The sequence below is a fragment of the Periplaneta americana genome, chromosome 10 (genome assembly GCF_040183065.1).
Source record: "Periplaneta americana isolate PAMFEO1 chromosome 10, P.americana_PAMFEO1_priV1, whole genome shotgun sequence".
NCBI classification, from domain to species: Eukaryota; Metazoa; Arthropoda; class Insecta; order Blattodea; family Blattidae; genus Periplaneta; species Periplaneta americana.
In genome coordinates, this window is record NC_091126.1 from 55,079,533 (window position 1) to 55,104,966 (window position 25,434).

The following is a 25,434-nucleotide window of genomic DNA, read 5'->3' on the forward strand; positions in this document are numbered from 1 at the left end:
AAGCTCAATGAAGTGTAGCAAATTTTCTATAGTGTAGTTCTGAAAATTTTTTATATTCCTACGTAAACAATATATCATTTTTAGGCTGTTTAGGTAGTATTTTTGATATTTAAAAAAATTTAATCCTCCATTTATTTTGGATTTGTTTCGTTACGCTGTTTCTGCGCACTGAGCATTTCGGGTTTTCGCTGGAACATCCGAAATCCCGTTTACAATGTGGGAAAGTATCATCCCGCGAGGGGGGGGGGGAGATATCGTTGTCAGGCGGCAAGCCATCAGAGCCATTCGTGTGCATGGAAAGACGTGAAACAGTTGAAGTCCGAGTCTTGTATCTATTGCACAGCCGTCTGGAAGCTCCGGAGGAATTTACAATCAACCACCAACTCATGAATTACGATGATTTTATTATTTCTAATGCGTAGTCATATATCATCTTCCAATAATCTTTCAAAAATCAATCCAGTGGAAATATGCACAAATAAGTGATTTTTTTTATATAAACTCTTTGCACGAGATACCCAGTCTGTGTGGCTTGGTTTTTCAACTACACATAATGGCCCTCGAAATTGAAAGTGTGAATCCCCCATCGGCAATCCATCTCAAAGATGGAGATGAAAAAAGGTTTGCATTTTAACCAACGTTCCAAACACTAAAAAGGTTTTGGAACGAATTTTTTTTAATTTTAGCAGGGATATTTACTTACTTCCTTATACCGTTAATTTTAAATTGTAAATTTTTGTTTGGGGGAATACTGTATTTTATTTTAAGTAGGTTAATTTCTCTCTTAGAGGACTGAGGGAAATTTGCTGGTGGTAAAAAGTCCTAGTCGATAAAGACGAAACGGAAAAGGTAACGATATACATACATTTAACAAAAGGAACGGTAACTTCGGTGATAGAAGCCATTTTTGTTATACTTGAGGAGCAATGAGTGATGTAGCGAAGCGGTTACCATTTTGTGTATTGGAACCCTTGAGGTCATCGCATAAATGGTACAAGCTCTTCGTTGAAATCATTCAAGCTTCTCTAGTCTCACATATTTCATGCATGTGTGGTTCATGGCTATTAATTTCTACGTAGATATTTTATATACTTTTATTTTCATCTTGTATTTTTTCATAGTCAAAAGCTAATGATTTTCTGATTAATGTAATATTCTAGGGAGCTTTTGATAGAAGAACGCTTTGGTGCAGGGGTTTTCAATTACATAACAATGTAAATATCATTGTTGGCTTGCTTTTTCGCCCGATGCATGGAAAACCCACCCCGTTCTGAAATGTGTTGTGGCCGTATTCATCGACAGTACAGTATGTAATTTGTTGATCGGCTTGCTGCGTCACGTTACCATGGGGTTTCCTTGACACGTTGCTACAACAAATTTTTGTTCGCTACTACCTAGGAAAATTATATCGACCTCTTTTACTTAACTTCCCTCTTGAGTTGTTGACGTCATTACTGTGTTTCAATTGTACTTTATATTGGTAAATTATAATGCAGATTATTTGACTTGGAATTGTCATGGGGAAAACATTTTAAGTTTTCAGTAAGTTTTTTCCTATAATATTTTAATATGAGTTCATGTACATTTTTAACATACTAATGCATTTGTTTGTAGGTCTCAATGATTAACCTGCGGAATCGCGATTTATAATTAACATCACGCAATAGAAATTTGGGTCAGTGGGACCTTCTCTTCCCCCCCCCCGGCCCTCTATTCCCGTAAAAAATGGCTTCTGTAATACATGGATTACTTAAAGGGAATATATTTCCACTTTGAATATAAATCAAATTAGGCATAAATTGTACTATTGTTGATTGTGACTACGTGTTATGTGTGTGTTGGCATTGTGTAATGTGATGACGTGTTGTTTCCTGATGCTACTACTAGTCCGAGAAACATTAGCGTTATTGTGACAAAATTAGTTTTCTTACTTTCCGAAGGACTAATATAACTGCGAGGCAAATGACATGTGTTTAGTTGTGGCGCAATTTTACTCCGTTTGTTGGAGTGACTGAGTAAAAGTTGCATGAATGGAATATCAAAATGGCGCGTATTAACTTCAAAACACACTAAATCTCAAGCGGTAGAGAATTTTATATTGTGTATGTTTTTATTTTTAATAGAATGCATTTAATTTAAAACAGATGCGAATGCCTTTTCATTTAGATTTACCAAACCGTCAAAACTTTAAAGATAACGATTTAGCAACTCTCCGCCTCTCTCCCACCGCCGAAGTGCTGCCTTCCCCCTCTGCCCCGTGTTACTAGCTCTGCAAGGTCGGAAGAAGACGATGTTTACGCATTTTACTAATCAAAATGTAGGGAAGTTGAAAGAGTGATTAGGTAACATGTTAAATTTGAACGTTAAATGCTTAGGTAGGCTTACCTATAATGCTACTTATTAACTGTAATTAAGGCAGTTAGGTACCGTGTTCGATTTATGACTGAAGTTCATACGTATAACTTTTTTTGACGGAAGGGACGCTGTCGCTACAAATATTTTTGTTTGAATTAGAGTCGCATCGTGTAGATAATATTTATACAAGTGAACAACAGAAATTTTCTTAACATTTATTCTTTTTATAGTGCATTAAAGTTTGCAAAAATATCGCACAACGATATTAATGTATGCTTAAATACTACTAATTTTTTATTATTATTATTATTATTATTATTATTATTATTATTATTATTATTATTATTATTATTATTATTATTATTATTTCGGGGTATGTAAATAGGTAAAAAAATCGGTTATACAAATTATTCTAAAGTGTGTTAAACTCTAATCATTTCCTCTTCATTCTATTAAATTAGGAAATGCAAACCATTTAACATTTATTAACAAAAAATCTAAACAGTACTTACCACCATATTATCTTTTATTACTAAGTAATGATCAAATTACGTGTAGTGTGTGTATACACTACTCTATGTTAATTTCTAGATATAGTTAATTTTAATTTGATTTTAAAAATGCTAATAGTAACATGCCATTTTTAATTTCTATTTCCAGAAGAATAAAAATGTAATTGTATTTCAATAATAAACTGAAGAGGAACATCATTTCATACCAAATATATTCACAAACACTTTTAATGCTTAAGTTCATAGTACTAGTATAATAATAATAATAATAATAATAATAATAATAATAATAATAATAGTATAACGCATTTTTGTTTTATCTAATTTTATTCATTTTCTGATGTGCATAATTTGTAAACAGAATTTGTCTAATGGATTTTAATTTTCACTACACTTCGTGACGTTTTAAATTTCTCATTGATTAAATATGCCGAGTATGATATACTATGAATGATTCGATTGAGAGTTGTAGTTCTGTGAAAAATAAATAGGTACAAACGATAGCATTTATAAAACACTCGTGTTGTATGTTAATTAGTTATAATCGCAAAGGCTACCCGAAACTGCATGACCTTAATATCATAATCGTAAGAGCTGAGAAAAGTACTGGTAGTAATAATAATTCTAAAAGGATTACGTTTGAAGCCATCACATTTATTAGACTTGCGGCCATTATTTCTATTTTTTTTTTTCAGTCTGAGGGTCAGCGTAAATTACCAGTTTTATATAACGTATTCATGAAGTCAAATGGGTATCTCGTTCATTGTAAAATTAATGAATTGTCAATTGTTCCCGGAAAACCTATATTATGTAGTCATAATATTGGAATTTCTCCTTCAGGTAGAGTTATACCTCATTTGGTTCACGTGATAAATAAAAGTGGCTTCTGGTTAAAAGGTATGTCCATTCTATTTTTTATTCTATATTATTTTTTCCTCCGTTGCAAAACTAATCAGTTCGCAAAAAAAGAAAACTTTATCACATACTCCTATTTATTCTTCAGAAAGGTGTTTTTAATACAGATGACAAATGTAAATAATACTGAGCATTATTACACAAGATACGGCTACTGGTCTAGGACTGCAAAGTCGCATTTTCTTCGTCCTATTTTCGAAATTACAATGTAAATCCGTTACGTTAAAGTAAAAGCGCCGTAGATAAATGTCCACCCACTCTCCTCCCGTGAACCTATGCCCAAAGATTAGTGTGTAATTTTTAGATATCAACAGAAAGCGTAAAAATATGGTTGAACACTTTTGTATATAAGCTAATTGAAAATTTATGGCATTTATTTAGTTTAATGTTATTTAGAATGTGTTAATATATTACACTGGGAAAAAAAGCAGTAAAGTTTAGAAGTTTCTGAAACTATTTCGAAAAATTATCTAGGTTCTGTTTAATTTTCTCGTATTTTTCTGTGCTTCTATTACAGTAGTTGAGTTTCGCTGAAATCTTGTCCAAACAAAATATTACATCTTTGAGTATATTCCATCAGTTTGTTATTTCATTTAGATACACAATTCCCGACGCGATTGACGTTTCGGCTGAAACGCGAATCCTTAAATTTGTGTGAAAAGTACTCTCATGAGTTCAGATCCCGCCAAAAGTGTATCGCTCTTTGTTCGTAAACATTTACTACGTTAATGGAGCTTTCATATAGATTTGAATACGCTTAACGTATTACCCAGGGTCGATAAACCTAAAAAGTGGGATTGGATCATATTCAATACAGATTGAATCTTACGTAAACGCGTATCGTATTCAGAACAATTATTTGAATACGCAAAGCGCATGAACGATTGTCATTTCTTTGATCTGTCATCTGTTTTATCGAGAGGGAGCGCAATTATGTGTTGAAAAGTCATATCATAACAGTATTTTGTATTTTCCTAAAAGCCATTATTAATTACCATTCTACATTAACAGCCAGAATATTAAGATTTCATCCGTTTCATTTAGAAAACTCAAAGTAGTTCATAGCCAAGCCCTACGGGATGACCAACATAGCTACTGTACTTTCTAAACAACAGCGTCCGTATTCAAACCGTTTTCAATAAGTTTCTAAAATTACACGAAACCAGATCGCGGGGGTCGTATTCAGTACGATATGCGTATTCAAATCGATATGAATATTTCATGAAAACGTAATTGTGACGCAATGAGTTGCCTTAGGACCTTAGGAGAAAGTGAGGGGTCGTTTTGATTGTATAATACGGAGAAGTTTTGCTATGCCTGTCTAGTTTCTAAGGACGAATTGCCTCAAAGTGTAAAAAAAGTTCGGACCTTGATAAGTGTAAATGGCTGTGAAAGAAATGGTGGTATATCATATCCAGATATATAAATGTCTCTTTTAAATTTTAATTGAATTTATGTCCATGCCAATATTTATACTGATATCTCAGAACTCATTGCCTTCTGTTCGTTGCACGCTGAATATAATTTGCATACTAGTCCTACTACTTGCAAGAAATATTATGTAAGCAACCGCAGACAACTTGCGTAGAAGACAATAGGTACTCCTTAGTGTAAGATTCGTTGTGTTATTGAGTGTCGCATTCAGACTAACAATGAAATATTTTTTCCCCCGTAAATTAAAAAAAAAAAAAATCAGCAAATGTGGAGATACATGAAACCTAAAAATTATACGCTTTTCACTTCTTTCGAATTCATGTCACATGCTTAGCCTAAATCCTAGAATTAATTTATTTTTAATATTGGAACGTTTTACGCATTTAAAAGGTAGAAAGTTTACAATATATCACATTTAAAGTTTATTTACAAAAAGTAAAGCATACTACAAATATAATGTATTTGTCCGAAATTAACTGAGTTAATTTTCATAAAACATATGACACTGTAAGATTGTTTTGCAGTTAAGCGCATAAGTCACATTTCAGAATTCTCCTTTCCTGAAGGTGCATCTACACGGTTCAACTTTTCTTTCAACTTTACGCATTTAAGCAATGCATGCAAGATTGATATTTAATATATATACACACGCAATGAAGATGCCGTTCAAACCGACGCACATGTAGACACATAATTTTCATGCATATTAATTAAACGCGCGTTTTAAACTTTCTTTCAATATTCTTCCCATATTGCGTGGGTACGCTGACGGAAAATTGAACCGTGTAGATTCAGCTTAACAGCATGGATTTTGAAACGCCAACATGTTCGTACACAAATAATGTAAGTATAGTCGTGCTCTCGGAATTCCGTTGTTTTGGCCGACCGCGCAGTGCACTACCTCTGGGCTTTTACACTCATTATCGCAGTATTTGGCTGCCAATACTTTGCAGAATTCGGTTTCAGTATTATACAGTAACTACACAAAATAGGTACGTATATTATCGAAATCAGAGACGCTGAAATATTTTTGTTTCCTCACATAAGAAGAAGCACAGATGATAGAAAAAGGCGCCAATTATTTATGACGAAGCAAATGTAATGCATTTTAATCCAAATTACAGTGCGCGACATACAGAACTTCTCGGCATTGTAAGCGGTCGTAGCGCTCGTGTTCAGTGGAGAGATCCGGCGGCTCTCTCGCACGAGAGGAAAACGAATTTGTGGTGAATGGCTGTGATTTAGGCCTTTAGACCCGAACAAATTATGAAATGGTAAGAGAAAATAATAGAACATTACATCGATCTTACCTTTGTTAAAGCATAATTTTGAAAATGATATCCATGATTCTGGATCGAAGAACCACATCGGTGTAGAAAATTCTGAAAGCCTTCTGCTACTCTCTATTTGCAGTTTCACTCAGCACTTGCCTGATTTCATTTTCCAGTTCTTCAAGAGTGTGTGGATTATTCACGTACACTTTCTACTGTATTTTAAATTTCCCACATATAAAAATCACTAACATTTATATAGGTGAATGAACTGACCAACGTCCGCAATAATTACGCGATCATCAAACATTTATCTAATGCTTTTAATGACAGCGTTTTTATGTGCAATGGAGTTATCCTGCTAGAAGTAAGCATACTGTTTTTTTTATTTTAAGTCAATATCGCAAAAAAAGATGCCGCAGTATGCCTTGCACATAATATTGCAAGTTGATTGTATCGTACCCTGCGTGCAGTAATGCCAAACCACAAATTCATTTTCTGATTGTGAAGAGAAAGTTAATGCGTTGAATGAGGATTTTGTGTCCCAGTGCCTCGTATTCTGAGACTGGACATACCGATTCGTCCGTCATTATTAATTTAGATGAATCAACAGTACTGTCATGAACAGATTGCAACATCCGCTCACAAAAATTCACTCGAGTGGCTGGATCACTTTGATGTAATCAATGAACTACTGTCACACTATAAGGATGAAAGTCCAGCATTTTCAGTCCTTAATGTGACAAGTCGCATTCTTGTATCAATCGGCGTGAAGATTTCCAAGGAATTAACTTTGTAGTTGCCTGAATATCCGCAATTTTCTCCAATGTGATTCTTGCATCCAGAAAGGTGGACATAATTTCCAACACATGCTTTGATAAAAGCCAAGCTCAGCATAACACTTTGTCTTTACCTCTTACCGGAACATTATTTGTACAGTACTGTAGTCTTAAATCACCGTCATTCACCGCCGATTCGTTTTACTCCAGTGCGAGAGAATGTCGGATCTCGCTAAACGCGCGTTACGACCGCCTATAATGCCGGTAAGTTGTATATGCCGCGCATTATAGGGCATATACAGGACGTACATGAAAACCATTGCGGTCAAACGAGGCAATGCGTCAAATAATATACGACGGGGATGTACTGAACAACGCAAAATATAATACATCATCAAAGTATCACAGTACACTAATGCAAGCCACATACACACATTAAATAATTAAGCGGAAGGACCTACAGAAATGACCAAATATAATGTTAAAATTAACATTTTTATTTTTTTTTATGTTTTAGCCTAAAATGCTTCATAGTATTGACTTTATTTTAGCGAAATTTCAAGGTTGTTAGGAAGAAAATAATTACTTTTACGCCATTTTTAAATAGCCGCTGCGCTCCAATTCCTTTACTCTGTGCTCAGACTTCTCCGTTAAATATCCGGAGTTAGTTTATTTTACAATTTTCAACATTTAACATGTAATAGCTCAGACAATAATATACAGTGCGTCTAGAGATAGAGTGAATAGTATCTGGCAGTAGATGCGGCAACTTTCGCCCAGTCCAAGGCCGCCGTTGCCGCGGTCCATTCTATCTCTAGATGTATTGTACATAATTAAACAACATTTTCAGGTCATATTCTCACATTATTCATGAATAATTCCGTAAGAGGAAATTGTCAAATTGCAAATTAAAGAATACGTTAAAAATAGACTTGCAATTTTTCTTTCTGTTCATAAAATTGCAAAATAAAAATATAAAAATTAAAATTTCTTAAAATCATCAAACAAAATTGATTAGAAGTCTTTTAACTTTCATTTAAGACAAGATTTGCGATTCTGTAATACTTTGGAGAGCAGATATATCATTTTCTTTATAATACAGCATTTTTTTGCATTTTTTATGTTTGTGACCACCATAAGGAGCAAAAGTGAAAATGTATTTAAAAGGCTTCATACATTGATATGAAACTATGTTAGGGAAATAGACGCTGTACTTAAAATAATATGAGACAAGAGATTCCCTGTAAGTCCTTCCCTTTAAGTGCACAGGATATTTGTTACGCACATACATATTAAACCATACATACTTAAGTAGACCTACATACAGGGTAGAAATTTTAGTGTCGTATAGAACTATCTATCTATGCATTTGAATGGTAGAGGTTTTTCGGACATGCAACGAGTGTTGTGACTTGGAAAAATCTTGGCCCATTTTTAGGTGATAGAAGTGATAGAATGCACCGTAATTCCTCGAGATTGTTTGGTATGCGTTAATGTACTTGCAACGAACAGTACCGAATATGTACAGGGACACATTTTATTTTTACTTCAATTTTTATTGTACCTGAGATTTAATATACTTCACTCCCACCCCCTCTACTAATAAACTTCCAATGCAGTCAAAATCGCCTTACGGTCATAGTAAACAGTACTGAGTGAGTATAGTATGTTCCAGAAATATGTTCGCGTTTTCCAGTGACGAAAGAGCTTTCAATATTGAATCATACATTCGGACAGGTACTGTCGTTCGTTTGCCTACGTTGCATTCCGGTTTCCCCCACCCGCTTCTGGTCGCCCCTCTGTAAAGGCTAGTGGCTATGCTGTCTTAGCTCTTTTCTGAAAAAATTAATTTCTGTTAGGAATTGGACGTCTACGTAATATTATACAATTGTTTAATATAACTTAAATAAAAGGGTCTCATTAAGTAATTAATTGTCTCGTGATTTCCCCTCTTTTTACGACCCTGCGACAAAACCACTTGGACGGACAGTAGATAGCATGTCTGAGTAATTTTATTTGTGCTGGTTGGGCAGAAGTGAAGATTGAATTTACAGTACGTAAGGTACTCTTTTATAGAGTAGGTATAGAATTATTTCAATATGAGTTAGGCCTACTAGTACGAAGGACGAAACTGGTAATTGGAATTAGGTACAATAGTCTATAGTGCGATAATATGCACAAAAGAACTGAAGCCTGTATCGAAATAAACGGCCACCATTTTCAAAAATGTGTTTAAATATGCATATTATGATTATTTTTCAATTTAACTTCATTCTGTATATTGTACACTAATGTGCTGTAGACAGTATAATATACACTGCATAATGAATACGTCCGCATGGATAGCTCAGTTCGTGAGTAAAAGTATTTATTGTTAGTACTGTACTGTATTTTGATTAAACAAAAACCTAATGAAAATTATAAAACTCAAAATTGCGATATTTCCTAGTTTACGTAAATGGATGAACTACTTTTCTTTCCTCCTATACCTTTTCATTTGTTTGCATTTTATGCCAGTATCATCGAACTCCAGTCGTGGAAGGGGGTAGCAAACGGTGTTTCCGGTTCTCAACCGTTAATCCAAAGGTATAGCCAGGTTAATATTAGAAATGTTAGTAAAAATAAAATTATGTCCCTGTATTATTTAAAAAAAAAACATAACGGTTACATTTTCTAGTATTAATTTTATCGTTCATTGTTGCACGTGATATTCTATTTGATGAGTCATTTTAAAAGTATTGATGTCGACCGTCCATGATATGTTAAATCATTTTGTATACGTATGAGACGAAGGCGTATGGGAATAATAAACTTGTTCTATAATTTTTAATTCTCAGCATAAGATACATGAGCGGTTAGTGTCGTTCCTCACCCTCTTCAACGGAAAAGAGGACTAACTGGTAAAAGTGCCTGGTCTTTATTTGTTATGATAATGATGTCCCAAACCACTTATGAAGAGGGGTGTAGCCGTAAATAAAATAGTACCAGAGTGTATCGCGAGCCAGAGGTTTATTATTATTATTATTATTATTATTATTATTATTATTATTATTATTATTATTATTATTATTATTATTATTATTATTGCTATTGTTTTTTATTAGTTATGCCACTGCTATTTATTACTAATCCATACTTAAAATACAAAGTTGAGTAAGAAGCAAGTAAGACAATTTAGATTTTAAAAAGTAAAAATGAAGAAGCAGGGCGCTCCCAGGTTGCAGAAAAAAGTACCGCGACGGTGCCATGGCTCTCCCTGGCACGACTACACCCCTGCTTATGACATAAGGCGGATTTGTAGAACTTTTCTTTGGTCAGATGTGACACACATCCTCCAACTTGTATGCAGGTATGCAGTCTACGGAATCATATCATATACGTACGTATGTAGAACATGGCTGTTTCTTTTTCGCTAGCGTACGTTGTATTTTAATAGCGAAATTAAGCTTCGTAATTCACTTTCATTTAGGGTCCCAGAAAAAAAAAAGTAGCTGTATTATACAAAATACGGTATGAACTTGAAAATATGTACATCCTATTTATTATGGTTACATGAAGTACCCATTGGTAATGGAAAAATTTTTCCGGAGGCAATTACTTAACCTTGGCAACTGTTCTTTTCAGGTTAGGAAGAATTAATTGGAATTGACGATAATTGTGTCAATCGCATTTCTGCCTACTTTTACAAAATATACATATGCTAGTATAAATCAGTAACAAAGCTCAGAAGGTAACAGTCCGAAATCATTATACAAGTTTCGTGTTAGTGGATTTTTTTTTTGTTTTAATTTTGACCGGCCAGAGGTCGTTTACCGAAGTTATCTTTGTTTTACTGTTTTCTTTTACTTAAATTAATACAAACACAACATCCATGCCCGAGGCGGGACTCGAACCCACAGCCCTTCGGAGCAAGCGGTAGAGACAGTCCGTGCCTCTAGCGCTTGCGTCACCCAGGCCGGCTTCCATTAATCTCCGCGAAATCAGAACAGCTCTTTCGAAATTGGAAATGGGCAAATAGACCAGTTTAATCTTTCGTCTCGTGAAACACTTTTATTGTCGTTTCGTTATAGAAAAAAGTGGACACAACATAACATTGTAATGTCAGAGAAATTCTATTTCTAGACGTTTATGGAAATTCAAGTTTTCAGCATCCGTGATAACAAGAAATCAATTTCTACCATACACTTTTATGCTTACATATCCTTTGTAACGAATATTTTTAGTATTCCTGAACAACAGTATATAATTATCTAGTCAAATGAAATACATGACTTAAGTGGCAGTACTTGATCAAGACGCGTCTTCTGCCACATTTTACAAAATTCAGTTTCCGTAAATTTATGTAAAGTAAACAGCATAATACCTGTAAGGACAATGATGATAAATTGCTGTCCGTCAAGTGGTTGTGTGTCGCAGGGTCGTCGAAACGGGAGAAATCACTTTACAGTTACTTAACGGGGCCCTTTTTTAAAACTATTTTAAACAGTTATATAATATTAGCCAAGGGCAGATATTTATGAAGATTAATTTTATCATTTGTGTTTTTTAATATTGATGTCGGCGGAGATTGTTGCAGATTGATTTGTACTCTTCGCGGTGGTTAATGGAAATTTTGGAAAATAAGATTATTTTTGAATTGGAATATTAACTCAGTATGAATATTACTTTCCAAACAATTAACATTACAGGTTCGTTGGATTCTGGTAAAGATGCGGTATGGCCAATAGACGATATTTGTTGGGTTGAGACTATATTTAACACATATTCGTTAGAAACGAAAAAAAACTTGCAGCCCTCAAATTAACACTTTCAAATTATTAGTGAAATGTTGAATTCGCCGTCTTTTGAGTTCACTAATTGATTTGATTACCCCCCCCCCTTTGATTTGATTACCTGGTTGGGTTTTTCCGAGGTTTCCCTAACCAAAAGGCAAATGCCGGGTAATATTTTGGCGAATCCTCGGACCTCACCTAATCTCACTACATCTCGCCAAAATATTGTAAAAAATTGCACAAAATTGCACAAAATTGTAAAAATTGTAGAAAATTACTAAATTGTAAAACTATAGAAATTTGTAAAAATTGTAATTGTAATATTGTAAAATTTTAACTTGTTCCACATCTTAAAGCTTCATTGGTTATGTAAGATCTATGGAATAAAATGAATGAATGAATGAATGAATCAGAAGACCTGGAATACCGTGTAATGTAGCCTACTTGAATATATAACAAATTCAAGTGAAAAAAAAAATCCGAAAAGAACTCAGAATATGAAATTCGCCATAAAATGACGCTGTAGTAATAATTCGCGAATGTGTTCATATTTCGCTATTAGAACTCTATTTCGCGGTTGTTTTATCCGCATATTATTAATCAGAGTCATTTAATTCGTAAAGATTAGTAGAAATCTATTGTAATGTATGTCTATAATGTCATGATTTTCGCGATCTCCATAAATACCCGGCCCTGAATATTACGTAGACTTCCAATTCCGTAGAGAAAATATTTTTAGCAAACAGCCTAACATTCCAGCCACTATAAAGGGGCCAACAGCTTCTGTTGGGGAAACCGGGATGCGACATAACCACTCGGATGGACTCTGACTCACATTGCTTTATTCTATTTTTCAGTGACTAAACAACTACCGATTGCCACATTTTAGTCTGTTCATTCACATACATTTGATTCTGATGCCGACACAGAGTTAATTTCCTGTTGCAAGCAAATAAAATATACATTACATATTTGATTCTAATGCATAGCAAATAAATCATAGAAAAAAATTAAGGACTATACTTAGTTACCTAGAGTACTGTACAAAAGAAGTAAACAAAAATAATGTTGAATGTAAAGCAAAATCCACAACACATTTCAATACCAGAATTTGCTGGAAACTTGTATTGCTTTGAAAGTAAGAAAATCAAATTTGTATCTTGTTCTTTTCCTTTCGTACTTAAATAAATGGCGAAGTAAAACGTGTATACTGATGGAAAGAAAAATTGTCCGACTTAGAAACGTCTCATGGCGGCCGTCCAGTAGAGCTGTGTCGGAATTTTGCATCACACACTGTCTTTATGATTCTACTTACAGTACTGTTTTCCCTCCAAGCCTTTAGAACCAACAAAAACCGTACTGTACCTTTACCTGTTTCTAATTTTGATAATTATATAATTCACGAAGCTTCTGAGTACACGAATTTAACGAGTAATTTTGCAGGTGTCCGTGATATTCACCTCGCATACATGTGAAAAGGACATTGGCAAATGCTTGGTGTTAGAGTAGCTCAATGATGTAATGTTTGGCTATTTACTCTGTTCTGCAAAACAAAAGTTACCGTGTTCGATCCTAGCTCATGTTTAGTTCTTGGTTTCTATTTACACATGATATTTTTTGTTATCGCTGTCGTAATACTTTGCCCCTATTGTATCTTATTAATATGGCAATTTACTAAACTACTCAAAACAAAACAAAAAAAAATATATATAACAAATATTTGAGCGACCTTTTTCTTAGGGTACATTTGCTATTGCTAGCTGTTTCTAGTGGTAGTGTTAAATCTCCGTATTTTGAAATCAACTGCGATTTTGAAAATACAGATCGGTTAGCTCGGCTTTGGGCCGGAACAGCGCATGCATTCATCACAACGGTACCTGCTGGAGTTGTCTGCGGCAAGAACGCATGTTGAAGGTCACAGTCCCGTACGTGTGTCCCTGTCAGTTATTCGCTTGATCATGCAGCGTAGGGTTCTTAAAATTCATATCTTTCTGTGATACGCTTCATCGGACAGTTTAAATTTTTTACAAGTGCCTTCAAATTCAGCGTGTGTGATTTATCACTTAATTAACCTGGCGAATAATCAAATTAATCTATTGCAATGCCAACTGAAAAATTCACGCTTGAAGGAAGAGTTTTTATGTACGACACGTATGTAAAAACCGAATCGTGTAGACAGATGTGTAGACAATTTCAGGTGAAATTCCCTGATGCTCCAATTCCAGGTAGAGAAACTGTTAGACTTCTTGTTAATAAACTAAGAACAACGGAATCGCTAAACGCTAAAATTCCTAAGCCGAAACGAAGAGTTCTGAGGGAGGGAAAAATTGACGAAATCGGCGCATCGTTTGCACTCTCTCCAAAGAGATCTCCAAGACATGTTGCGCAGGAAGTTTGTGTTTCAGAAGCCTCGGTCTATACGGCTAATAAACTTCTTAAACTGAAACCTTATAGAGTGACCTATAGCACACACACACACACACACACACACTGAACATTGTGCATGCTATCAATAGATTGAGCGGGAGGTTTCCGATCTAAAGTCTCCTCTAGTGATACGCCGTCACGCGTTGCTCCGGCCCAAGGCCGAGCTAACCCCTCTGTAGGATCGATATGGGTTATTTCGAGCAGATACAGTAACAATTTCTTGCTCTGCTATATGTGAAGGGTTCATGTACATTAACCTTTTGAGTGCAATTAGGGATTTTTGTCATCAAAATATATTGGATGTGAATACGTCTGTAAAATTAGGCCTAGACGGAAACGGCGTTGTAAGTTTGCAGGGTGATCCGTTCCGACACCATGACTTCGCGACTAAAAAAACGATTGAAATAAATTTGGTCTCGTTCGATCGGGTATTCCATTACGATGCGAGCACGAACTTGGTGGGAGCCCACGGCGACTAGCGGCCATTTTGGGCGTGTGCGAAAATTTCCGGGCTGTAGGTCTATAGTATATCTCGCGATTCCGATGTGCTAGCGTCCATATTTTGCTGCGAAACGAAAGGTCTCGACTATATCGATTGAAGACAAATGTATTCAAGTAAAACACACGGCCATGTCCCCGACACAGCCACACTTCTTTTTTATTGAAGTTACTGATTCCCTTGTCAGTGTTGCAGTCTTTTGAAAATTCGGTTGTTGCGCTGGTATATGTACTGAAAAATGATTTCTGCCATATTACCTTAAAACTTATTTTTCACTTAAAGTAAACGAAAAAATATTGATTTTGCCACATTGTTACACTTGTACTGTTAATAGGCGTTTGAGTTCTCTTATTTATTTAGGTTGCGAAATAACGCTGATAGTTACTTGAATAATGCAAACGAATAGTGACTGATTACGATCATTGGAGATGCAAATCGCTAGTTATTAGCTTAATACAAACCAATTTGAATGCAGTATAATCCTTCGACCAATCTGCAAGGATGATGAGAATTTTAGGAAATATTAATGTTCCTATTCCTGATTCTTGTAAAAAAAACTGAATATATACAGTAGTACCTCAGTAAATGATTATGACGAAAGTAACCGATATTGTCCAAGGCTACCATACTGTAAACGTGGCAGTGTTTCTCTCCTAAGTCTTTATGAAAATGAACTTACTACGTACATTGCAAGCTTTTCTTCTTCTACTACTATGGTACTACAGCCCAAATCGGGCCTTGACCTCCTCTATTCTCCTCTTCCAAATTGCAAGCTTTTGCTATTACGTAATTATTGCGTTTGACGTCTTTACCAGCTCTCTCCATTTTTTTTTAGTTGTCTTAAGCATCTGGGCCAAGTTGTTTTGACCTCTTTAATAAGAAAACAAAAGCAGTTAATTATATACAGTAGTAGTAATAATAATAATAATAATAATAATAATAATAATAATAATAATTGGCTTCCCTGTTATCGTTTCTGTGAGGATTATGAACTAACATTAGGTATACTGTACACAAAGCAAGTTGCGTTGATGTGTTGCAAAGTCACGAGTGAAGAAAACATGGCAGTTTATCTTTACTCTCTTGTCGGCAATGAAACGTTTGTGTTGTGCATTTTAGTAGTTTCTTTGAAACAAATAACCTAATGAATAACAGTAACATTTCCAAGACTGATATCCTTTATAATGATATGAAAGCTATGTACTTGTAACTTCGATTTATTGCTAGTTGGCAGCAGTTTTATAGGCTACTTGAACGATTGTTCTGTTCTAGCGACACGTCCGGAGTCCGTAGCGAGAACACAAAGAGAGTATTTTTATCCGTCTGCGTTACGTCAAGTAACCGGGTGCCAATCAAACACTTCGCACAAAAGTTTCAATGTTTTAGCCAGGGTTTTAGCTAAAATGTCTTCGGGAGACCATAATGAAAAGGCTTCAATAATAATAATAATAATAATAATAATAATAATAATAATAATAATAATAATATATAATATATAATTTATTATTATTATTATTATTATTATTGTTATTATTATTACTTGGACATTTTAGGCACGTACAGAATTATCAAAATTTTCGGTGGAAGTTGGTTACTTATAATTTCTGTCCCAGTTACAATGACAGTATTGTTGATTAAAAACGAATATGTACAGTGATGTAGTCATGCCAGGTCGACACTCCAGTACTTTTTTCCGCAACATGGGAGCACCTGCTTAACCAGTCTTAATCAATTCTGTCTTTCATAAGTGTTGATTATCCTCTGATTGAGGTTCTGGCTGATAGGGTAAGTACAGTAGTGGCACAAAAAAACTGGACCGACCCTTGTAGCTGATTTCAGAGCTTGTTCACTCCAGAGCACGATAGACTGGTAACTAAGACTTTCGTGGTTCGAATCCTGGAAGGAAACTTTTTTTCTTGTTCCTTATTCAAACTTATTCCCAATATTTTTCGATTGCTAGTAAAATTCATATTCTGGGAATAATAAGTTAATTAAGTAGTAAAATATCGCTGCAATCGAAAAGTATTGGGAATAAATTTGAATAAGGAACAAAAAGAAGTTTCCTTCCCAGGCAGGATTCGAACCACGAAAGTCTTAGTTACCAGTCTATCGTGCTCTGGAGTGAACAAGGCTCTGAAATCTGCTACAAGGGTCGGTTCGGTTTTTTTTGCCACTACTGTACATCTATTATCAGGCAGAACATTTCACTTGACGATATGTGTCAGAGGAAGAACAATTGTTTGTATGCATCTGCAATCTGACTAGTAAAGTATGTAGCTAGTTGGCGATGTATGCAATGGAGGGGGAAAAGAACTGGCTACCCTACCCCATTATCTCCTGGCTTAGTTGCCTCATAAGTGGTGTCTTCTTGGTATCACTTGTGAGGTTCAGACCTGCCTTCGGACAGTTGACTAAACAACAAAAAGTGTCGAATAGTAGCACGATATGTATAGACTAATAATAGTGGCATTACTAACAAGTAATAATACGTATAATAATAGTTATAATAATAATAGCTAACAATAATACAGTACTTATCTTTGCACATGAGCCTACATATAATACCGTACGGTCTTTTTCGACCCTTCACCTGCGCACATAAACATAGTGTATATAGGATTCCAATACCCTACCTATTTCCTACACACTCTTTCTCAAACACCTTCCCTTAGTTGGCCGAAATTCCGAAAATTTTTGTTGATCAATTTGTTTTCTTTGGTGTATTGAAGTCTGTATGATTCCCATTACAATTTAGTGTTAAACGGAAAGCTCTTGTTCTGATGATATGTCATTCAGTGTAAATTGATATTTTAATCGTTTTGAAAATGCGATTATTCATTGTAAGGGTTGAGATACCAGGAAAACAATTGTAAAAGACTATTTTTCTCGAAAGAATTAAATATATATATCAGTACGTACTGTAAATGTCTTTGATGTATTACATGATGGGGTAATGCTGTACTACTGTACATGAGTGATGGAATTCAATAAGAAAATGATAACAGATATTGTATACAGTATGCCAAAATTATATAATACCCGCCTAATACGTAGTTTCTGTAAATACGCGGTTTACACGCCATTTCTTCAGCAGCGTCTTGTCGGGATTTTAGCATAATAATAATAATAATAATAATAATAATAATAATAATAATAATAATAATAATAATATAACCTTTTCGTGAAGCACCTATTTACGACTACACCAGTGAATATGTACAATTTTCAGCAATGTTGTATTTGTCCTGAAAGCCTGACTAGGGACCTCACAAAGTAAGAGAAATTGTGCAGTTTTGTTGCAATGACGATAATGGTGAGATGAAGCTGGAGAACCCCAAAAAAATCCCCTCGCTCTCGTTTTGACCACCAAAGCTTCCTTCGTGACCCAGACGAGGATGAACCCTTCTCGCCAAGGTGGAAGGAAGAGACACTAACCACTCAGCCACTGATAGAATTGGAGGGTTACGCGTAAAAAAATAATTTATATGACGCGTAAAAACGCGTAATTTGTCATTAGTATAAAAATTTAATAAGTTCAAAACTTTAAGTAATACATTAAATTAATAGCGTTAATTAATTCTTATTCCAGTTCCCAGGCTATACTAGTGTGCATTACTTGCGATAATCCATTCCGAGCGCTCCATATTAAGCCTTCATTTCTTCTATTCTTTTAAGTAATACATTGTTTCTGTTAGTTGTTTAGCTGCGCCGATACGGATCCTAAAGTTTACTAGTCGTCAAAGGTTGCCGACAATTTTCATCATATTATTATTATTATTACGTTTTGCGTGGTTCCCACGGGCAACTTTTGTCTCTATATTTTATGCCAAACTCATATTGTGGCAATGAATATTGTCTTTGTGTGTAATGCTGACTTCGTTCATTTCCCTTCACTGTTTACCTGCTGATCAAACACGTCCTGTTCACAGAGGTCAATATTAAAAGAGAAAACACAAAATTTGTTGTCCAAAGAACTCTGTGGACACTTTCCCAGAGGCTGCATCTTTGATTTTACTACACACTTCTAAATTTTTCGTGATCATGTTTTCATCTAAGAGTCTAGGGGTGCTATTCATAGACATTTCGCTAGCCCGGGCTACGAGCGTGCTAAACAGGATTCATATCATATCATATAACTGATACTGGTTTATGAATACGAAAAACCTTAGTTCGCTGATCATCCACCGAAAGCCCGCGTTAAGAATGTCTATGAATACGGCCCTCTAAGTTTTAAAAGAATGACATGACATAATCAATTTCAGTTTACAGCATAGTTCCGAAGCGTTTAGTAAGAGTTTATAATCAATGATTTTGACGTTATTAAGATTCTGTATTAAAAATAAAAGTATGAGATGGCATGTCGTACGCAGGAAAACCTTCGGATAGCAAATAGAACTTCGTTTTATTCCCGAAGACTTGGAAATAAAAACTAAGCAAAATACACAGTTTGTGGCAACACAGCGTCTTCATGCACGTAGCAGATTATATAAATAATTATTAATTTTCTTCTATGAAAATAAAATTTTTCAACTGTTGTTTTTTGTAATTTTCCGTTTTATCGCTGAAAATGTTCTGTACTTAAATAGAAGTACCTAAGTGATGACTGTCTTAGATTTCCTTCTGGTAATAATTCTCGTCAATCGAAGTTGATAAAGCGTAGTCAAATAACGCAATTAAAAATAATAATTCTCGTATTAGAAATTGCAGGGAAAATTTAAAAACAAAGTTTCAATCCACAATTACTATGAATTTAATAATATACCGGATGTGTACAAAGTTATACCCGATTTGTATTCATGCAAGCATACTCCATGTAGGCCTACAAGAATTATTATTATTATTATTATTACTACTACCACTACTGCTACTGCTACTGCTACTGCTACTATTGGTGGTAGTAGTAGTATTTTTTAAGCTGCTGCTGTTGTGAGTAGAATTGTGTCATGGTTGTGGTACGTTTCAGGTAATCATGGTGTTGAAACAAATAAATAATACTTCTTGCATTCAAAATGGGGCATAACTTTTACACACGTCTTGTATTATGACACTTCAAATGCTACACACGTTATGATGAAATTCAGTGATTGAATAGAGCGGTTAAGAGAGAGTGAGATATAGAATCACAATTATAATTTATCATCATCATAAACTATTCCGTTTAGGCTTCAAGGCCTGTTCCGACTCCACATGTTTCAAAATTGATCGTTTCAACGTTTCCTTGGTCTTCCAGTTATTTTTCCTTTTGCTCTGTAATTGTATATTCGTCTAGATAGCCTGTGGTCTTCCATACGCAGTAAATGTTCTTGCCATCTTTCTTTGTAGTATCTGATTGCTTCAGTTATATTTTGGATAAAGTTATTTTCTTATGTCTTCACTGCATTCAAGATCTAGTAGGTTATATCCTGCCAGAGGTCGTAATAATTTCATTTCTGCAGCGTCTATCCTGTGTAATTGTTGAGATTTGAGAGTCCAGGTTTCTGATCCATATGTCAGTGTTGAAATGGCCAAGGTTTTATAAAATTTTATTGTGCCTGGCCTTACTTTCCTTATTAAAGTTTTCCTAACTACATCTGCTAATTGTTGGAATTCATGTAAGTTATTTTTAATGTAATTTGCCTCGCTATAAGAGATAATGGCGCCAAAATAGTTGAACTTATTAACCAAATACAATTTTAGTTCTAAGAGGATCACCACCTTTAAATTCAAGTACTTTAGTTTTTTTTGTCGAGATTTTTTAACTATATTTTTCTGAATTTTGATGTAGTAAATAATCAACTTTTTGTAAATTGAGGCGGTAGCCGGAAAAAGGGCCCATAAGCAAAAGTCATGTTTCGAGAAAACAGTGATTGAAATATTTATTTGTATGTCATTGCGATTTGGATGCACTTTTATCTAGATAACAATTTTCATACTGTTACAATAATATTTGTCTACAAGTTTTTGTTAAATAATACATTCCGTCTTTAATAGTGTTAATAAAATAATATATATTATTGAAGCAGTTTATAGGCCCTTTTTCCAGAGAACAAGTTTATTTTATCAAAATACTTTCAATTTGGTTGTATTTTAGCAAAAATTTAAGATCAGCATTGAACGGTGCACATTACAGAGGTTTACAATTTCATAATCATTTTAGTAAAATTATATTTCTTACATATATCTCATAGTTACGTCATAAATTGTACCAAATAAGTAAGAATCAAGAATATCTATTGGGTACAGAATACAGATTACAGGTTATTTAATATTAATCTAGAATGGATTCACAAAGTGCAGTTTACACTTTAGTGCACATCCTGGATTGACCCACACTCACTTTGAGAATCATCTTCATTGATGTTTTCTTCCACTCCAACTTTGCTATCTTCGACGATATTTTCAAGCCAACTGTTTGAAATATTTGATATATGTTTTGTACTTCACGTTCAGTTTTTCACTTGTCTTTTCTTTGTAATAATCACAGAATAACCCAAAGAGAATCTTGATATTTAGGTTTGGGTTAGTGGACAATAGTGAATCTTGCTATGTGGAATAGATTGTAGGTGTGACTGCAGTAAATCCCATTATATTGTTGTTCATTTTATATGGTCTGCTTTCATGAGAACCCCTTTTTTCCTCAAATGTTTTACCTTTTAATATGAGAATATGTCCATATATTTTCACGACTTACTTTTGGATTTTAAGTTACATTTACGACTAGTAGATTTTTTGATAACAAGCCTGCCATGTAGCATCCTGCAGTAACTTTGTTTGCCCCCTGTAAAATATTTAAAAGAGATCTTCCCGCTCATGAGCAGTGAACTTGGAGAAACATTCCTTCTGGCAGCAGAGGTAACGGGTGTAAAAAAGTACCTTCAACAATAGCACCTTTCGAAGTTACATACGTAATATGTTGTTTATTCGTTTTTCTGTCTTCTCGTTTTGAGTTCATTTTCATGTCCTCTCTCCTCTTGTTTCGTTTATGTTCATTTCTTTCCATTTTGAAACAATTCAGACCGCACACAGATCACAACTGCTACACACAACACAATTATACTGCTTGCAGTGCCTACCTCAAGCTGACTGTGTTAATGTTTGGTGCATTCCACAACTCGCAAGAGTGCATGGGTTCATTCAATTAGCTACCCTGCCCTCTGTTTACAAGATATTGAAACGAAACTACGTAAGCAAGTAGATTTTAACACGGAGAATCGAATTAAACATTCTCCCTAAAAAGGGCCTATAGACCCACGGGCCCCTTTTCCGGCTACCGCCTCAATTATCCTCTGAATCAGCGAATACCATTTTGGTTGTCAGCAAATAAGACCGCATTTAATTTTTTCATTTGCATAATAATTATGATAGCAGTTGCTGCCATTCTTTGTTGGCTTTAACAATATATGAATTAAATAAAAGTGGTGATAAAGGACATCTTTGTCTTACACCTTGATATGTTTCCCTTTCTTCGCTGTCCACGTTCACTTTGATTTATGTCTTTACATAATGGCTCTGAATAGCCCTAATTACATGTTGCAGAATTTCTTCGTTTATTAAAATTTCCCATAGTTTTCGACGATCTACTTTATCAAACACTTTTCATAATCTGTAAAAGCACAATATGTTGGGATACTGTGTTCTCTTGTGTTTTTCTATCAGTTGATTTACTATAACAACGCAGTCGGTACAAGATCTTCCTCGACAAAAGTCATGTTGTTCTTCAGATAGAATGTATTCCATTATGGGTTTTTTTAGTTTGTGTGAAATCAGTAACGTGAAAGAATAGAAAATTATAAATATCTTAAATAAATCTAAATTTATCTTTATATAATATATTTGTAATGAATGACATAGACTCGATTTGCTTGGACGATTGGTTATTCTTTCTTTTTTTCTTTCTGTGTTTTACTCCCCTTTTATCCGAATTTGACACAACTGCGGATAGGGAAGGGCGACTCATTGAATCTCGCATTTGTCATTTCACAAATGAGGGCCTTCCTGGTTATGGGATTGGCATTATGCAAGGCTATCAGCCACCGGCGTAGCTCAGTAGGCTAAGGCACTTGCCACCCAATCCGGAGTTGCGTTCGGGCGCGGGTTCGATTCCCGCTTAGGCTGATTACCTAGTTGGGTTTTTTTGAGGTTTTTCCCAACCATAAAGCAAATGTCAGGTAATCTCTGGCGAATCCTCGGCCTCATCTCGCCAAATATCATCTCGTTATCACCAATCCCATCGACGCTAAATAACCTCGTAGTCGATACAGAGTCGTTAAATAACCAAGTAAAATAAATAAATAAAGCAAGGCTATCTTTGTTACATCACAGAATAATCACAAAAAATTAACAAACGCTCAGTCCCGTAAACGGAAAATAATTTTCTTCTATTCTCCATACCGGGAATCGAACCTCTGACTGTTAGGCCGGAAAGCACATGTGCTATTCACATAGCCACAACAGTGAATCTCAGTTATTTAGGGAAGCCTGAAGAATGCTGGGTTTGCAGTGAAAGACCTGCCCTTGGGCAGTAGACTATGAATAATAATAATAATAATAATAATAATAATAATAATAATTATTATTATTATTATTATTATTATTATTATTATTATTATTATTATCGTCTCTGTTACAATTTCCGTCCTAATTGGATAAATTTACTTCATACTGCCAAGTTGAGAAGATTTTCAGCTTCACAGATATTTTTTTTGGATAGCAATGCTTATCACATTATTTCGTATACATATTATCTTAAGTGTAATAATTATATATACTGTATGTATACTGTACATACATTATACATTTCATATAATAAAAATATTGACACTGAATTGATACAAAAGTTATAGGCTAAAAGGAAAATTCGTATTATTAATTATTTGCATAATTAAAACTCGCAATTGGGAACAGTAAGGAAAAAAAAAAAAGAAAGGAAGAGAAATGTTATATGCCCCTGTATAGTGGTTCCAGGAAGGGTGACCTTAAAGTCTATCTCGGGTAATATTTCTTGCTTACGTGCATTTTTGTGCTGACTACTACACTTTTACTACGTCATACTACCTTTGACCAATAAAACGCTACGAAAGGACGTCTTTCAACCAATCATGACTGCTTATCGCACAATTTTATCACTTCTCTAGCATTTGTTTATTTTTATCACTTCTGTAACATTTGTTTTGATCACTTCCCTAGCATTTGTTTTTTTTTGTTTGTCAACATTTCAAAGTGCAAATTCTTTACGGTAATATAAAAAGTTTTGCGATCGTCATTTGTTTCCGCATAGATAGTCGACTGAAAATGTGGGCTTTGTTCAAACGTTCTGGTGAAGGTAACATTAGTTAAATAGAATTTTAGTAAGTCAATTAATATCTATAGAGTATTTTATTTCTTCTAATCTTTATATACTTTCTTCTGTTTTTATCACCTACCTACCATTTGTTTCTTTGTTTGCTAACATTTCAAACTGCAGATTATTTGCGGTACTATAAATCATGTTTCGCAATCGTCATTTTTTTTTACCCCATAGACAGTCAACTGAAAATGACGGCTCCGTTCAAACGTTTTGTTGAAACTAACATTAGTGAATTAGAATTTTAGAAAGTCAATATTTTATTGCATTAGAGTACTTCACTTCTAATCTTTACATACTTTCTTCTAATTGTGTAATAGTCAATTAAATCCCACTCGAGTTTTGATATTCTCTAGATAAATCAAAACCTCTAGTTAGATTACTGTTGATAATTTTGTTCGGTTAACTTTTTCTATTACACGAAGTGTAGAAAATGTGTTGCTGCTATCTCCAGATCTCGAAGTACACATCATGCACGATAGAAAAATAAACATATTGCTTTTGGCCGTTTACTTTGCTTTGTACACGTTTTCTGATAAGCAATGTCTGTATCGAGTATTGCGTATTAGTTCTTCAGGAAATGCTAAGGTTGAAATAAAAATTCAGACTCCGATTTTCGTGATTTTAACACTATGGTCGCTTCTGCAACCATATTTTGGTGTTTTAATACCATTACATGATTACTGTATAAATTTCAAATAATCGTCGACTTTTCGAATCAGGTAAAGGTACGGATGACATTCGCAGAATCTGGAACATCCAGTCACACGCCCGAACAAAGAAGGAAGGTAGGAAAGAAAGAATTATATTAATAACTACTGTTTCAAGAAGCAAGATGATCCAGCCGCTTCAGAATCCTGTCATCCGATTCGAACAGACATGGGGCCATATTCATAGACATTCTTAGCGCGGGCTTCCGGTGGATGATCAGCGAACTAACGTTTTTTGTATTCATAAACAAGTGTTAGCGATATGATATGATATGATATGATATGATATGATATGATATGAATCCTGTTCAAGTAATCAGTCGATAGCCGGGGCTAGTTTAGCGCGGGCTAGCGAAATGTCTATGCATAGCACCCATAATTTCCTTCACGGACTTAATTTCACGAGAAAACGAAAAACCCTCTTCACAATAAGATTAA

The 25,434-nt window shown here is 34.6% G+C and overlaps 1 protein-coding gene across 2 annotated transcripts in view; it reads left to right on the forward strand.

Annotated features, from left to right (window-relative positions):
- The first annotated feature begins 271 nt into the window (after nucleotides 1-271).
- The window catches only part of su(sable) (suppressor of sable), a 123,203-nt gene continuing 98,040 nt past the window's right edge, over nucleotides 272-25,434 (forward strand). Inside the window, exon 1 of one of the 2 annotated variants that reach the window (XM_069837553.1) lies at nucleotides 272-621. In XM_069837553.1, the coding sequence (XP_069693654.1) occupies nucleotides 554-621 (68 nt within the window). In that variant the 5' untranslated portion in view covers nucleotides 272-553. Of the gene's footprint in view, nucleotides 622-3,635; nucleotides 3,765-25,434 lie in introns of those variants that run through there. The other variant, XM_069837555.1, reaches the window with a different exon arrangement.